The sequence below is a fragment of the Mollisia scopiformis genome (genome assembly GCF_001500285.1).
Source record: "Mollisia scopiformis unplaced genomic scaffold LY89scaffold_33, whole genome shotgun sequence".
NCBI classification, from domain to species: Eukaryota; Fungi; Ascomycota; class Leotiomycetes; order Helotiales; family Mollisiaceae; genus Mollisia; species Mollisia scopiformis.
This window is the reverse complement of record NW_017263613.1, coordinates 298388-314483: the sequence shown is the minus strand read 5'-3', so window position 1 is coordinate 314483 and position 16096 is coordinate 298388. Positions and strand designations below refer to the sequence as shown.

At 44.5% G+C, this 16096-nt stretch overlaps 7 protein-coding genes across 7 annotated transcripts; 4 read left to right on the top strand and 3 right to left on the bottom strand.

Moving 5' to 3' along the window:
* Positions 1-188: 188 nt before the first annotated feature.
* LY89DRAFT_339079 (putative L-fucose-proton symporter) lies at positions 189-2052 on the top strand. The gene is made up of 2 exons (XM_018206849.1): positions 189-826; positions 883-2052. The coding sequence occupies exons 1-2, from the start codon at positions 417-419 to the stop codon at positions 1916-1918; spliced, it is 1446 nt and encodes a 481-aa protein (XP_018062612.1). The 5' UTR covers positions 189-416; the 3' UTR covers positions 1919-2052.
* Positions 2053-2249: 197 nt separating this feature from the next.
* LY89DRAFT_711699 (acetylxylan esterase) lies at positions 2250-3407 on the top strand (the record flags this gene model as incomplete). Its single annotated transcript, XM_018217921.1, has 4 exons — positions 2250-2336; positions 2579-2839; positions 2896-3054; positions 3106-3407. 4 exons carry the CDS (start codon positions 2250-2252, stop codon positions 3271-3273), a joined length of 675 nt encoding a protein of 224 aa, XP_018062611.1. The 3' UTR covers positions 3274-3407.
* A 474-nt stretch (positions 3408-3881) lies between these two features.
* Positions 3882-4319, bottom strand: LY89DRAFT_600133 (uncharacterized protein; the record flags this gene model as incomplete). Its single annotated transcript, XM_018210139.1, has 1 exon — positions 3882-4319. One exon carries the CDS (start codon positions 4317-4319, stop codon positions 3882-3884), a length of 438 nt encoding a protein of 145 aa, XP_018062610.1.
* Positions 4320-5014: 695 nt separating this feature from the next.
* LY89DRAFT_339069 (uncharacterized protein) lies at positions 5015-5630 on the bottom strand. Its single transcript, XM_018206848.1, has one exon. The coding sequence runs from the start codon at positions 5594-5596 to the stop codon at positions 5063-5065; it is 534 nt and encodes a 177-aa protein (XP_018062609.1). The 5' UTR covers positions 5597-5630; the 3' UTR covers positions 5015-5062.
* Positions 5631-6485: 855 nt separating this feature from the next.
* On the top strand, positions 6486-7260 carry LY89DRAFT_691141 (putative competence/damage-inducible protein CinA). The gene has a single exon (XM_018216239.1). It carries the CDS (start codon positions 6528-6530, stop codon positions 7074-7076), a length of 549 nt encoding a protein of 182 aa, XP_018062608.1. The 5' UTR covers positions 6486-6527; the 3' UTR covers positions 7077-7260.
* Positions 7261-7648: 388 nt separating this feature from the next.
* LY89DRAFT_599986 (uncharacterized protein) lies at positions 7649-8772 on the bottom strand (the record flags this gene model as incomplete). Its single annotated transcript, XM_018210129.1, has 2 exons — positions 7649-8491; positions 8539-8772. The coding sequence occupies 2 exons, from the start codon at positions 8770-8772 to the stop codon at positions 7649-7651; spliced, it is 1077 nt and encodes a 358-aa protein (XP_018062607.1).
* A 599-nt stretch (positions 8773-9371) lies between these two features.
* On the top strand, positions 9372-11211 carry LY89DRAFT_725168 (uncharacterized protein; the record flags this gene model as incomplete). Its single annotated transcript, XM_018218958.1, has 4 exons — positions 9372-9896; positions 9949-10238; positions 10292-10413; positions 10461-11211. The coding sequence occupies exons 1-4, from the start codon at positions 9485-9487 to the stop codon at positions 11209-11211; spliced, it is 1575 nt and encodes a 524-aa protein (XP_018062606.1). The 5' UTR covers positions 9372-9484.
* Between the last annotated feature and the right edge of the window lie 4885 nt (positions 11212-16096).

Here is a 16096-nt window from a genome sequence, read left to right as displayed (position 1 = left end):
TGGCACGACTTCAAGGACGTAGCTTGGAGGAACACATCTTGGGGTTGGAGCAAATCTGCTCGGGGTCTCCACAGTCAAGACACGGCTTTATTCGAAGTCTGGATGGAGGATCTTGGCATATACTGGCGGGGATGGTTGGGGTGATGGAGGTTTGATTTGTGGAGCTGTCTGGTATCTGGACAAATGATGCCCAGGATTGAAGTCTATGGTCGAGACTGGGGATTCATGGAGGCCCGGAATTGTCCCAGTGGGATGTGGAGGGCGGGGCGATAGAGATTCGAGTATAAGGTCTGCAACGAAGTCGTTGGAATTTCTGTTTGTCCTGTACAACTCTTCCTTGGCTCTATTCGACTACCCGAGTCCTCCAGCTCAACGATCATTCTCTTCCAGCCTATACCTACCATTGCGGCTTCATCATGGAAGACATCCAGAACAGTCGCAAAGGGTCTCGTGCCACAGCTACAGACGCAATTGCCAACGATCGAAAACGCAAGCCTGTCGATGACCATGTCGTCACAGGTGCTGGAGAGATCACTACGCGCCAATCCATCTTGCCTGTCTCCCTGGTCACAATCCTCTTCTTCATGTGGGGGTTCGCATATGGTCTCCTCGATGTGTTGAATGCACACTTTCAAAGCGTCTTAAACATCAGTCAGGGCATGTCGGGTGGACTACAAGCTGCATATTTCGGAGCATACTTCATTGGTCCTCTCACATATTCTGGTTGGATTGTCCGTCGCTTTGGCTACAGATGGGCTTTCATATTTGGACTTTGTGTGTATGGCATTGGAGCATTGATGTTCCGGCCTTCTGGTGTTAAGAGATCGTAAGCTGAAGATTACATACCATTACTTGAGCAATTCCATGCTGACAATCCCTTAGGTTTGGTGGGTTTTGTGGCAGCATGTTCATCGTCGGCAGCGGTCTGTCAACACTCGAAACAGCTGCAAATCCGTTCATCGCAACCTGCGGTCCTCCTCGATACTCGGAGCTTCGTCTCACCCTCGCTCAATCCTTCCAAGCTATTGGCACAGTCGTAGCACCAGTCCTTGCCTCGCAGGTCATCTTCAAAAACGTCGACGACACATCCCTTGCATCTGTTCAGTGGGTCTACCTAGGGATTGCGATCTTCGTCTTCCTCTTGGCAATTGTTTTCTTTCTCGTACCACTACCTGAGGTCACCGATGCCGACATGGCCAATCAAGCCGAACAAGCAGCTGCCGATACAGACTTCCAAGACAAGCCGCTCAGCAAGCAATACACCCTCTTCTATGGTGTCTTTGCTCAATTCTGTTACGTGGGTGCACAAGTTGCGTACGCAGGATATTTCATCAATTATGTCACTTGGATCAGACCGGGCACTTCACACGCTACAGGATCGAATCTCCTTGCTGTTGCTCAAGGCTGTTTCGCCATTGGTCGATTCATCGCAAGTGGTCTTCTCAAATTCATCAAGCCTCGATACGTACTCATGTTCTTCCTATCCGGAGTCGTCATTTTTGCTTGTCTCGTCATGGGACTCACAGGAAATGCAGGCATCGCAGCTATCTCACTTGTGCTCTTCTTCGAATCTTGCGTGTTCCCATTGATCTTCACTTTATCACTCCGTGGTCTTGGAAGACACAGCAAGCGTGGAGCCAGTTTTGTCGTAGCAGCTGTTAGTGGAGGTGCATTGTTCCCGCCTGTGCTAGGTGCTGTTGCTGATGCTCTTGGTGGGAATACCCAACATGCTTTCTTTATTCCATTAATTGGTTTTGTCATCGCTTGGACATTCCCTGTATACTTGAACGTGTTCAAGGCTAAAAGTTTGGATGGATGGACCGAGAAAGTCAAGGTTGGAATTGACCCGAAGAGAGATGTGGAGACTGGCTCGGAGATTGGCGAAAAAGAGACTATTTCTCAAGTTGAGAAGTTGTGAGGGGTAGTTTGTTGTTCCTGATGCTACGTGTGTCGTTCTTTTTGTTACATAGAATCATGTCACTTCGAATTATCCAAGCGACTTTTTTGCATTCTTCCTTTTACCTCTTACCACATTTTCCGCCCCGTCGCGTGGCTGTGCGAAACTCAATCTCTGCAAGATCCTGGAGTGCATGTAAATCCGGGGCAGATAGATTACAACAATAGCTCACGTATATTATCCCAAGTTTCAACCATGTTCGGTTGGATATAAGCCACACAAACGTGGGATGGTAGAATGGCAAACTACCGAAGCTATTTGCCTGAAACGGGTTTCGCTCGAATCCACTCCCATGATTGTTCTGTTTGACGGTACTGGGACGGTCATCAATCTATCTTGTTCTCGGATGAAGAAGATTATTTCGATCATCTGGTCCGGCGTATGCTGGATGAACGTTAGGTTTGTTTCATGATTTTATTGTCTCCGCTTTGAGGAAGTATATAAAGTCGTAGGTCTAGTACCTAATTCTAGGAATCAGATTCTCAGTCTCATTTTCTTCTTTCCCATTTATCTTCTCACTTCGAGTTCTTCCCCTACCACCCATTCACAATGTTCTTCCAAACGTCTCTCCTTCTCCTCACCACCCTCGCCGCCGTTGCACCTCTCGATTCTTGCCCTTAGATACACGTCTTCGGTGCCCGAGAGACAACCGCACCCCAAGGCTATGGCACCGCAGCCACAGTCGTCAACCTCCTGATGGGCGCCCATTCTGGCACCACGGACGAAGCTCTCGTCTACCCAGCATGCGGAGGTCAGAGTGCCTGCGGCGGTGTCAGCTATGCGAATTCTGCGGCGCAAGGAACAACTGCCGTTGCGAAGGCTGTCAATTCGTTTAATCAGAAGTGCCCTGATACCAAGTTGGTGCTTGTTGGATATTCGCAGGTATGTTCTTTTAGAGATGGATATATAAGTGAATTAATTTCCTGACATTGGGATAGGGAGGTCAAATTATGGATAATGCCGTCTGTGGAGACGATAGCAGCAAGATCGGACTCTCAGACGCAGCGCTCAACATGACAAAAGCTGTGATTTTGATGGGTGACCCAAGACACATTGCTGGATTGCCGTATAATGTTGGGACGTGCACGGCTTCAGGTGTAAGTTTACTCTTTCCAGGCTTTATGAAAAGGAGTGCTGACGAAAAATAGTTCGCTCCAAGACCCAAGGGGTTCACTTGTCCTTCAGCGAGTAAGATTCAGTCATATTGTGATTCGGCGGATCCATATTGTTGCAATGGAAATGATGCAAATGCGCATCAGCAGTATGGAAACAAGTATGGACAGGCTGCTTTGAAGTTTATCGACAGCAAGCTATGAGAAGTTCGCATAGTGAAAGAGTGGCCAGAGAGAGTTTGAGATATGAGTGTATATAGTGTTTGGTGAGACGAAGCCTTCGAGCTTACTTTCTGAATTTGTATTGTATATACTTTGTCACTATAAGGAGATTTTGGAGCAGTAGCACAACTTGCGATAAACCAACATTCGTATGGAATGCGCCTAAACGCTCAGAAGATGAGTTGGGGTCACACAGCATATGCACCCCGCTGTCTCTTGTATTCAACCCACGAGGCTCGGCAAAGACAGACCGAGGCTAAGTGAGTAAAGTCTAGCAGCATTGCAAGGTACCACAGCACCAAATTGAAGTTGGACATTGTGCTTTGTGTTTTGAATAGAAGCTAGTGCTCGGATATTTGCTGCCAATCTCTCATAATTCTAATCCATTCTTTATCCCACACTACACTATCGATATTGTCCTGGTGCTGATACCACACAAGTATTTGGGAATATCTGAAGGGCTTTTATTAGTTGGAATCGGCTCGAGCGTGTATCGACGAGTGGGAATTTTTAGTTGCTAGAAAATAAAGGCCAAGTTCGTGGTGGTGGACAATAAGAATCATTGAACAGTTAGTTCTCCATCTTTACTATTACATAGATTGCTTTCCCTGTGGCGTCTCAACCTCGCCCTCAGTAGCCTCTTTGCTACCAATTGATACTGCAGCAAGTCTTGCGCATTTCGTCTCGCTAGTGTTCTTCCATGAATGCATGCAAACTCTCTGTACAACAATTTCGCCTTGCTTTATGATCCTCTTCTCTCCACTTTGAAGGGCTAACTCAAGCTCGCCTTCCAGCACAAAACAGTACTCGATGGTATTGGTGCGATGCACAAATCCTGGACTGTTATCTGGGTTCGGATCGAAATCTAGCACATGACAGGCGCTACCTCCTGCTGCTGGGAAAGATGGATATGGTTTGCTTTGAAGGGCTTTTTCGTGGCGCTCAAGATCAGCATGGTGGAACGCTGTAGTGCCATCGGGCAATTTCGTCGTGATGTGATGCGTGAGAGGGGGAAGTGAAGATACCATGATCGTGAAGCTCTGGCCCAAGGTCATGTAGTTAGAACAATGGAATTCATAGAGAGATCAACCTACTTATAGGGTTTCACGGAAATATGACGTCGGCAAGACAAGTTGTTGCGGAGAAGTAGAGCTAAATCCCCCTTTCTAAGCGAGCGCAACACTAGCCTTAAAGAGTTGGTTCAAAGTAGACCTGAAACTTTAATTATAACTAACAACGAGACGTTAATTTATCTGGCCGATCAGATCTGGTTATTGAGCACGAAAATGTACTTCGAAGCTTTAATTTATACATTGTCATCAGTTGAAAAAAGATGTAGCATATTTTCAGTTTCAGTGGGGCCACCACCCAAGCCAAACATGATCCTCCACATTCGTTTGGGAGATTACATGGACCAGAGTCTGCTCATCTGGGGAGACAAGAGCATCTCCATTGTAATGTGGCTGATATTCACCATCAACACCAAAGCTGACCGTACCCTTTTGTCCAGCGAGAGGGAGAAATTTCCCACCTTGACTCCATACGAACCTAACCATTTCACGGAATCCAAACGAACGTATGAAGCATATCTTCACAATAGCACCTGTTTTACTCAAGGCCGCCAAGTCTCCCCACATGTCTGTCCAAGTTCGAAAGAGGTCGGGATGATCGACTAGAATGACGATGGTCTCCAACGACTTCAATGTTGATAACACGTTTGCGAGTTTGGAGAGATTGTTCTTCTCTTGAAACCGAATTCTTTCTTTCCCAATTACAGGTCGCCAGATATCATCAATCGAACGCTCATCTCTGATGGATACACAGACGTGAGGCTAGGCATGTCGTACAATAGATCGTTCTCGGCTGCTTGTTCTAATTCTGTGCCATACGCTCTAAATTGGCGGCCGGAGAACGTCAAGTGGAGGCGAATCTCCTTGACATTGGCTACTAGCCAAGGATGCTGACTTGGCCAGTGAAAGAGTTGATCCTGGGCGTGGTTGAAGAAGAGGTCATCGACGAGAGTCAGTCTGATGGGATGGCAGTGTATGAAGGGAAGCATTTCTTCGTAGAGTTGGTGGCTCGCGAGACATAATGAAATCCATCCAGCTCGCAGTAAATGGCGGTATCGTCGTTCAAGGGTGCGTTGGAGAAGCTCAAATGCATTGATCGTGAATGATCGACGGGTGCAACGCTCTATGTAGGTTTCGGAATTGATGTAATGTTTTGTTTGGGTTTGAGCATTGATGTAAAATGCGTAAATGAGGAGCCTAATCTCGAAGGGAAGTGATAAGAAGGGAAAAGGCATTTTGATGCTAGTCAAGCTTCCAGTCTGCTGGTTGATGGAGATTCAAGAGAAGACAATGAGATGAAGTGGTTTTCCAGCGTGTGGCGCAGCAATCACGAGACTGCAGGGGCCCGGCTGCAGAGTTGAAAAGCTGTGAAACCGCTGCGGAGGCACCAAAAATAAACATTCTCAGCCACAATCAACTCCACCAAACTACAAACAGAAGAAATGCAGCGGAGGAAACAGTGATTTTCTGTTTCCTGCTACTCTCTTATTCTCCTCTTTCTTTTCTCTTTTCCAGCAACAAATAATTGTGTCCTTATCCGAAGATAATTGCTTATTTCCTGGTTGCCTACAAGGCATCTTCAATAATTCCGAACTTCGGATTCACTTCTAGTACCCCTAGAATCCCGGGGTGCCTGTTGAACGGAAATATGTATTATCTGTCCTTCTCATGTATACAGAGTTCTCAATTCGCTTTGTTTTCCGTCGGCAAGGCTCGGTGCCTGCCCTTGGCTGAAAAGGCTTCTTGTCTCAGACACCAGTGAGGCTGTGTGCCGAGAGGTCTCATTTCTCTGCATGCCTTTTTGACTGAATTTCCAGCCATCATAATTTCCAAAAGCCTCAATTGTGATGAAGCCATACTCCTGAGAAGGCTTTACTCGGTGTCCAGGTTTGAGTCTGACTGTATGTTGCAATAATGATACTGGGGAATTGCCTTGATTCATTAAGAGGTGATGAACCCCTGCTGTACATGTGTCCCTTGGTATATGGACGCCTGAAAATGACTCTCACCGAGAACATAATTGCTACCTAGATTTCCAGTCACAGTGGGTCTTCACTAATCTGTTTCCAATTTCTATAAAGCGCCCTCGACACCAAATAAAATTCGTACTTCATACAACAGTCACAAACTTCTCGGTAGATATATCAATCAGTTACACTCGGAGCTATGACCTCAGAAATCAAATATATCGAGCAAACCCACGAGTCGGTCTTCGATATCGCCAGCGATGTCATTCAAATGCTCCTCCAGGCCGGCGAAACGGTCGGAGTCGCTGAATCCTTGACTGCTGGCAGTGTAATGGCAGCACTTACATCTGTACCAGGAGCGAGCGCAGCCTTCCGTGGCGGAGTTGTCTCTTATGCAACGCCTCTCAAGCAACTCCTATTGAACGTGGATGCAGGGCTGATTGCGAAAGAGGGCGTGATCCACGCGGACGTGGCAACACAGATGGCTGAAGGAGCGCGCAAGATCACGACTTTTGACGGTAGCTTGACGACTTGGGGTATCGGTACGACGGGCGTCGCTGGACCGGCAACTCAATATGGGAAGCCTGTTGGAACGGTTTTCATTGGTATTGCTTCACCGAAGGGGAGTCAGGCTTGGGGGCCGTTTTTGTTCTCTGGGTCACGAGAACGGATACGCGAAGCCACAGTTGTGGAAGCCCTGTCGCGTTTACGCAAAGCATTAGCAGATCGCCAGGTAGTGGAACAGTGAAGGCTGAGGCTGGGGTTAGCGCTGAAGAGTTTAGAGATGGAGAGGCGGAGATTTTGGAACCGGGAGAAAATGTTCCTCGATACATATTTGGTGTTTCTTTTGAATGAGCCACCATGAATTGTTCCGTCCACCTTCTATCATTCTGATACTTCGATTAGCTGTTACCAGAAAGCTACATGTGTCCATTCCACTGAGACAAGCTCAGACTCACCAAAATGCTCGTTCATGTAGCGTTCAGCAGTTAACATTAGATATGCCGTGTATTCAGGGTTCTAGATTCAAGATCTTGATTGAACTAAATTGCCTACGTGGCATCGTTTGAACTGCTGTTGCTTTTGTTACCTAATATTTGAGACTTACGAAATTGATTTCCCAAAAAAGTTCAACGTAATAATATTCATGTTAATATAAATAATTTTTTTTTGGGAATTATTCGAAGCTTAAATTAAAATTTATATTAAAAATGGATTAGCGAGAACGAAAACTATGAATTATTGCCCGGTCTTCCGCTATTTTACAACTATCCCCTTTGCCTGGCCGTGGGTAACTCCTCTTAAGACACATTTGCTTCGCTAAAACCCAGCATTATCCAACCACTGCCCAACGACACCAAAACTCTCACCGGCCGAAAAATGCGTATTCAAATTATGTCCCGTCTGATCTGGTATATACACCTCGAAGCTCTTTGCTTTCGGAAAGAAGGTCTTCAAACCCCCAATCTCAGAGATGTTACACTGTGCAACACTCGCCGTGAAATTCCCCACCCCGCAAGCAATCTGGTCATACCTTCCCGTCAACACAAAGACTGGTCCCGTGAAATTGGACGGTGAAGATTCTAGTGGTGCTTGTGCGATCACTTCACCAGCTGCAAAAATGTGTGTGAGCGTCTCGTCGTAGGCGAGGAGGCCGGGTGAGAAATCGCCGGGATAAGAGTACAGCGAGGTGCGCAGTGAGGGAGGATGGATACTCAAGTAGCCTTGAGGGAGCTGGTCGAACTGTAAAGGATCTACATGGCTGGCTGCTCGGGCATGAAATGTTGGAAGTGTGGCCTCGAAGCCTTTTTCGACATCGGGACCGGCAGCGGTCAGGATGTAGGCGTCTGCACCGGTAGTGGGGTGTAGTGTTGCTAAGGAGCGGCCGAGGATCGAGCCGTAGCTATGGGATGCGAGGATGACGGTTTTGTATATCTGGGAGATGGATGGTATTGTACCAGCACGGAGCGACTGCGTTAGTTGATGGAGAATTTCGACTTGGAGTGGTCCCTGGACAACATTTATTGGGTCCGGGTGAGAAGATGCGCCGTTTCCAAGGCGGTCGATGGATAGAGTTGCGTAGCCTTGGGATTGGGCATGGGAAACCCAACTGTATTCTCCGGCGAATTCTGGATCGGGATATTCGTTGCCATTCCAGTATGACTGCTTCTTGTCAGTGTTGAGATCAAAGTCAGCAAGCTTCTAATCACCTTTGTGTACGCAACTCCATGAACGAGGAGTTGCACTGCATTCCGTCCTTCTAAGTTGGTTGATGGCTCACAGTAGGTTGCACTGATGTTGAATGTACCGGATACAGTGTTGGCGAATGGTGAAATTCTAGAGAAATTGAGAGACCCAAAGTATTCGTAGAAAGCAGTGGGACTTGTAGAGTTGGGATATATGGGAAGCAATGTGTTATTTGCCGTGACAGTAACTGGAATCATGAGGTCTTTGCAAAGAGATTCTGGTTGGGAAGTGCATGATGTGTTGGTGGGCGCTGAAATAGAAAGCCCGGATAAAGCAAGCGTGAGGAGGACTTGCTTGAGATTCATGGTGCTGGATACCGTCAAACGTATTAAGATAAGAGTGTAAGAAAGGATGCTTCTGTTGGATAAAGTATATTTTTGACAATAGAAAGATCTAGCATATTATATATGAACATTCTTTGAAACCAGATGAATCAATTGTGATAATTTGGTCAGCACTGGCTGTGAAAGGCAAACGCTCATAATTTCAAGGCTGTGCCGTAAGCACGATGCTGGTTTCCGCCTTCCGAGTGTAACTGATCGGACTACTTAATCCCTCCGAACATGCGAAGCCGATGTTTACTATGCTTTGAGTACTATTTTGGTACCTCTGAATAGAATACAAGGAACAAAGGCAAGTAAAGACGAGAAAAGGCACAAATAAGTAGTGCTTACCCCAGCCCCTGAAGCGAGCCCCCAAGCGAGGATGCCAAGCCAAGCAGTTTTCCAAAAGGGAATAGACTGCCCCAGCTTCGTCAGCGGACCCCTAATACTTTAATTGTTCAACAACCATTTGTCTCATCACAGCCTCAATGAACAGCATTGAAGATGTGGGCTCTTCCACCTCGGGATTTTCCACCACACCCCGTTTTCTCAAGCCCAGCTCGGCGTTTCCTTCTTTCGGTCAAGAATGGGGAAGAAATGGCAGTTTGTGTCTAATCAGGTGGAAGATGGAGCGGGGAAGGACGAAAGTACTAGGAAGATTGTTAGAAAGACGGCAATGAAGGCGTTCCGGCGGAATCAGAGACTGGAACGGGTGAAGAACTTCATGCAAGAACAGGGGGGCATAGAAGATCATGGCGATCTCGAGACTTTGGATGAAAGATCGGAGAAGGTCCCCAGCAATGCCGCTTCTGGAAAACCTAGTTACCATCTAAATCAGGATTCTCTGGGGTCTTCTGTGGTCTTGTTTCAGCCGGAGGCCTCCACCGAGTATCCGATTGATTCTTTCTTCCACTGGCCGCAAGAGATTGTGAGCCTCGATCCGTTTGGGTCATCCCCTCTAGGTACCTGCAGCACTTGGCACTTCCTTTTCACACACTGTAAGTTCTCCTGTCTATTGGAGAATGATTGGTTAATCATGAGAATTTCTAGTTGTCTATCATATTGCTCCCATGATCCAGCCACTAGGTATCAACAGTCATTTGAATCCCGTAAATACACAATGGGCCCGCCACGCAATGAGCGATCCAGCTCTTTTCCACGGAGTTCTGTTTCACGCAAGCGTGCATGTCGAGTCGTATGGAGGGCGACCTGGGAGCTCAATAAGCACCCTCTTCCACAGAGGAGAGACCATTCGTCTGGTTAGTGAGCGGCTGAATAGTTCAGATGGTTTTGTAAGTGACGAGACCATTGCGGCAGTAGGCTGGGTTGCTTCAGAAGGTGTAAGTTTTGCATTCATAAGTGTACGTGCGAGAAGAATAGCTGATAAATAAAGAATATCACTGGTGTTACCGAGCAAGATGGAATTCATTGGCACGCCATCGTGAAAATGCTCAATGCTAGGGGTGGCTTGCAGTCGCTAGGCTGGAGCGGTGCTCTTGAACTTCTTCTAACCTTGTGGGTTTTCAATACGGTCTTCGATCCAATATGCTTACGTCTATCAGGGGAAACATTATCTGGTCGATGGTCGTAGGAACACCTCCGACGATCGAACGGCCTACGCTCACAGGCTCTGAATTTCCAAACATTCCTCCCTCGCTCATTAGGGACACCAGTAACACTTTGGCGGTTCTCGAATTTGGCGAAGATATCATGACCCTACTTCGATTCATGTCCGAGCTCACGATCGCACAAAGTACTATGATCTATACACAGGGAGTCATAGCAGAAGAAATCATCGTATTCAACAAGCTCCGTGCAGCAGCGGAACACAGATTGCTTTCATTGCGAGTTATCACCCCTATTGAGTTCCCCAAAAAGCAATTGGAAGCGGCTGTCTATGAGGCATGTCGGGTCGCAGCGTTGATGTGCAGCAACTGCATTTTCCGGGAATTTATACCTCGAGCAGTTGCATTTCGAGGATTGAGAAAGGCATTTGCCCTCGCTCTCACGGAGATAGAAACTTTCGGCGACCTCGAAGATCCTCAAGATTTTGAGGAATTGCTGCCTTGGATCTATTTCATCGGCGGCATGCTCTCATCGCCAGCAGAGACGGAAGGGTATGCGTTACGGGTGTCGAAGTCGATGTCCAACTTAGGTTTTAAGGATTGGGCAGAGGTAGAAAATTGTTTGGCGAGGTGTTTATGGAGTGAGAAAATGCAGAATAAATATTGTTTTGCTTTCTGGGAAATGGTAAAGAAATATAACGATATTCCACTTAATAGTATAAACCAAAGTTCTCAGAATAAAGATTAATCAAATAAAACCTAATAATTAAAATTTACAAAATCGAATTATTATTTAAGTTTATTTATATCATCGTTATCATTATATTTCAAACGCTTTAAACTTATCATATTATTATGCATACCATCTTTATATCTTAAGTTCTCTTCGTATGCTAAGCGGTAAGAATCTCCTCGGCTCGGTAGCCCGATCACAGATGTGACTTCAAAGCGGCAGGATTTGTTCTCGGGGTCGGGGCTTTTCCTCCAAAGGTCAGAGAAATGGTTTGGTATCTCACCATCACCGGAGTGTGAGTAAAGTGCTCATTATTTGTCGCACTTCGATTTTCAAAAGCAGACTTGAGATCTGAAATCCATACTGTAGGGTGTATATATAGTTGATAACAATCAACACTTGACAACGTCTCCTTGGCAAGACGAGTATGACGTGCAGTAAATGGACTCAGAAAGATAGAACAGCTGTTCAAGTTCAGCCCGGCTCAACCATGTTCACACTAAAGGCGGCGTCATATTGCTTGGCAGTTGTGATGATGATCTTTTGTTGTATATCGATTGTCCTTCGTTGAGCAGGACGCTTTATACCCCAAAGGTCATTTGGTAGTCAGTGACGTTGAGCCTAGTTTCATTCACTAATACCTGGAAGTGAATCTGTGAAAACTACAACTCGGAGTACGAAATTTTGAGTGAATATAACTGGCGAATTAAAGACTATTTGTAAAGATTTCGAATATAAAAAGAGTTGTCCACTTGGCACCAATTCTTTATCAACATCAAATGAGCTACACACAACGTCCCAGTTTGCTTTGGCTATTTGATGGCGACTGTATCTGATCAGCAATATTTCGTAGACATTCTTTCATTCCAAAACCACTTGAAAATGGCCCGGGAAATTCTCGCATCCAATGTCTTGCAAGTACTTGAAATAGTTTATTGGTGATGAGCGACTTGTTGACAGCAAACTTTTATTGACATTAGACAATTCAGCAACAGCAGAAGCCGTATTGACAGCGAGTGACATTTAGACAGAAGGGACACAACTTTTAGGCATGAAATCACTTATGAGTAGCATGTGACTTGTGTATGTGAGAATAATTATGAATGCAAACAACTTATGGAGGAACAGAGATATATAGACGAGACATATCTTAAGCCAGAGTAATGTCCCAAGTTGGGGAAGACTTAGGACTAGATCCAAAAATAGTAACAAAGTCAAAAGTTCAAAGCATTCTTGAATTCGGCAATGAAATGCAGATTGACGACAAGACATCCCTTAACAGCATGATTATGCTCTCACATTTTGCCTTCACATTTCCACCCCTAAATGAAACATATCATAGTTTTTTGACCGCCAAGACACAACACCCGGCTCGCACGATGAGGGCCCCTCAAGACGACTTTTGATAACATATGAACCAGATGTCCCTCGCTGAAGCAGACGATTTATACCTCGAAATTCGCAAATTGTGCAGAGTCTTTCGGCAGCCAGTGAATCTAAGCCACGTCTCAAAACCAGAAGATTCACTCTACAAAGACGAAACTTTCGAAAATGTTTCCTAGCTCTCGAGTATATAAAACACGTGACTATACTCTTCCCAACTTACCATGAAACCGTAAACGCGGCTTTCGAGTCGCTCAGAAGTTCGCAGCTCGACATTCGCAGACACCAGAACTTGTCATTGGATTGCAATTGCTTTGAAAGTATGAATGGAGAGAACAAAAGCATATCCAGCAGTGGCACTAGCGAGGAACATAGCAAGCAACAACAAATAGCAAGTTAACAACAACTAACAAGTTGATGATCAAACCAACAGCACCTCCTACCCCTCGCGTCGCCTCACGTCAGTTCCACAAACCTCCTGCACCAAGCACCCCGGTACTATAAGCAGGAGCCAGATGTCCTGCGACAACATCGAGAAGTTAACAACAAAATGACCCCGCTTCTCCTCTTACTATTCCGCTATTAGACCAACCAAACCCCTTCAGATTTCCTGTAATGAGCCGGGCACCACAAACCACCGCAGAGCTGGACAGAGCCGGATATCGATGTCAACCCATCTGAGGGTTCTGAGATTGTTGACTCTTTGTTGGCTGTTGAAAGGCGTTTTATGTCTATAAGCGGCCGCTTAAATAATTGAGTTGGCCGATAGAAATGAGTGAATTGCAAGTACTATTCAAAAAAAAGATCGCAAGAAATGAGTGAATATTACTCCTAGTTTCGATTTGATAATTTTCGAGGCAATATATAAAGAGCTCGATTATCTTCCAGAAGAATCATAGCATTCGCAAACTCTCTCAGACCTGCAGGATAGACCCGGGACTCTATGCAGCAGCAAAGAACACAATAATGGACAACCCACTCTTCTTGGATCTGGAAGATTGACCCGTGACTGTGTATAGCAGTAAAGAACATTTAAGAAATCTAAGCTTTTTATATCCGATATTTTTATTCTTAACAAATCTTTTATTATTATTAAATCTTTTGCTATTAATAACTTGTAATTACATTTAAGCAAATTTAACACCACAATTTAATACACTTTAGAATTCTATACTTTATTCCACGTTCCCGGCTCCACACACCCGGCTCCACACACCCGGCTCCACACACATGGCTTTACACACCTGGCTCCACACACCAACACACCAATGGTTACTCCATGGAGTCTTTTGAAAGTTATCTAAGGAAGACAAAGGACGAAGGCCGGAGGTCGGATTATATACCCTCCGTCTTCACGCTAATAAAATCCGTCTAAAAAGTTTTAAATAAATTCACTGTATAAGCCTTCTTCCTTAACTCTCCGAAACTTTCTTGTGAATAGGGAAAGCCATGACTCTACTAGAACAACGTCTCTCGAGACTTCAAAGCTTTTATCTTATCGACTTTTTATTATTAATTACAAGCAAGCTTAGCTAAAAAGTAATAAATGTGAAATATAGGGCTATTATTTTCATTGCTTAATCTTTTCTTTTAAAACTAAAATCTAGAAACCTTTGGGTTTGTTGTCAATTAAATCTTTGCTGCCAATTTCTATTCTTAATAATCACAAACAAAAGCTTTCTATTATTAAATACATTCTATGAACTAAACCAAATATGCACCCTAAAGAAAAGCCTGCACTTGGACCAGAATATTTAAAATACTAAACTAACATGCTCTTAGGATTCTTGCAAGGCAGCTATGTTGTTTTTTCTGGAAAATATGAAAGCAAGCAAAAAGTCGATTATATACCCCTCGAAAATTAAAATGAATATTCAGAGAAATAAGTGAATATATGAGCAGTGAATAACAAGTCATAGTTTACACCGATATACGACCTATTCGCAGACGAACAAAAAATAGCGAATTTTTCGACTGCTCGTTTAGTAGAGTAATAATCGACAACAAAACAAATGTTAACAACAAAAACATGCACAAAGCGGAAAAGTTTACCCATCGACCTCTAGCTTCCCAGACCCTTTGCCAAGGACCCGGCTCCACGAACAAGAGCCAAATGTCGATGTCAACCCAACTAAGAGTTCTGAGATTATTAACTCTTTGTTGGTGGCTAGGGGACATTTTATATTTAAAAGCGGCCGTTTAGGTGATTCTAAGTCCATGGAAATAAATGAATTGCAAGCAGAATTTCGCAGAAAATAAGTGAATATTATAGCTAGTCTCAATTCTCGAGTTTTGTAAACAATATATATACTCGAGCTCTCAGCTTTTTTTCAAACTTTTTTTCTAACTTTTTCTGATTCCACAGAAAGTTTCTTCGAAAGAGCTCGATTGCTAGAGGAATTATAGTGCACGTAATTCTTTTTAACACATTTCGCTTGGCTTAATAAAGTGGCCAGGCGTAGTACGGGGTCATAGCGGCAGAGAATATAATAACTGACAACAAAACAAATGTTGACAACAAAAACGCGCACATGACGAAAAGAATCTTGATTATTGAACTAAAACCTCCAGCTGTACAAACTTTTCGAAGTAAAAACAAGCCCGGCTTTACGAACCGACAAGAGCCGGTTGTTATTTCCAACGCAAAGGTTCTGATATTTTTGATTCTTTGTTAGCGGTTGAAAGAGCGGTTTAAAAAGCTTTATTCGAAGTCCGTCAACGATTCAGTATGTCGAAGCTATATAAGTTCTCTGCTCTCTAAGTTGAAATAGAGTCATAAAATAATGAGAAAGTAAAACATGATCAGAGAAATATATTGTGGGGTTTAAGTAAACAGAGATTGCAAAGAAAAATAACTCTTCGTGAGTAACAACAAAACTTAGCAATGGCAATATTAATTTAATAACAAAAAGTATTCACATGACACAAGAAATTTCCACTATTTAAAACTCAAACAAAGCAGAATTGCTCAATGAGCCCGGCACTTCAACGAGCCCGGCACCTCGACAAGAGCCGGATCTCCTAGGGCTCTGATAGTTTCGTAGAAAGTTATGTTTTCTTTGTGAATGGCTGAGAGAGCGTTTTATGTCCATATGCGGCCGCTTGGGTGATTTAGATTAGCTAAGTCAAAAGAAGTGAATCGAAAGTACATTAAGTATTACACGAATCTTTTCCACTCCACTTAGCTTTCCAAAATAGCTGAACGTGATACAATAACACGGCAGATAATACAACAATCGACAACAAACAAACATCAATAACGACGCACGTAATAATAATAAAAAATCATACCGATCCAGGCTCCAGCCTTACAGGCTCACATTTGCCAGAGATCCCGGCCCCGGCTCCACGAACAAGAGCCGGATCTTGAGAGTGCTTGAGAGTTCATGGAGAGTTGTCTACTCAATATTTGCGTGCAAACAAAAAGCGTTTTATATCTAGACGCGGCCGCTAACCCGCGTTCACTACCTAGACTCGAAAATTAAATGCTAAATCTTGAACATACGGCAGGGTTCCA

What these genes read in the sequence shown, in the direction of transcription:
- LY89DRAFT_339079 (XM_018206849.1), top strand. Translation starts at nt 417, where the DNA reads ATGGAAGACATCCAGAACAGTCGCAAAGGGTCTCGTGCCACAGCTACA. An exon ending in CCTTCTGGTGTTAAGAGATC is followed by an intron (nt 827 to 882) that starts GTAAGCTGAAGA and finishes ACAATCCCTTAG; the next exon opens with GTTTGGTGGGTTTTGTGGCA.
- LY89DRAFT_339069 (XM_018206848.1), bottom strand. Translation starts at nt 5,596, where the DNA reads ATGCCTTTTCCCTTCTTATCACTTCCCTTCGAGATTAGGCTCCTCATT.
- LY89DRAFT_691141 (XM_018216239.1), top strand. Translation starts at nt 6,528, where the DNA reads ATGACCTCAGAAATCAAATATATCGAGCAAACCCACGAGTCGGTCTTC.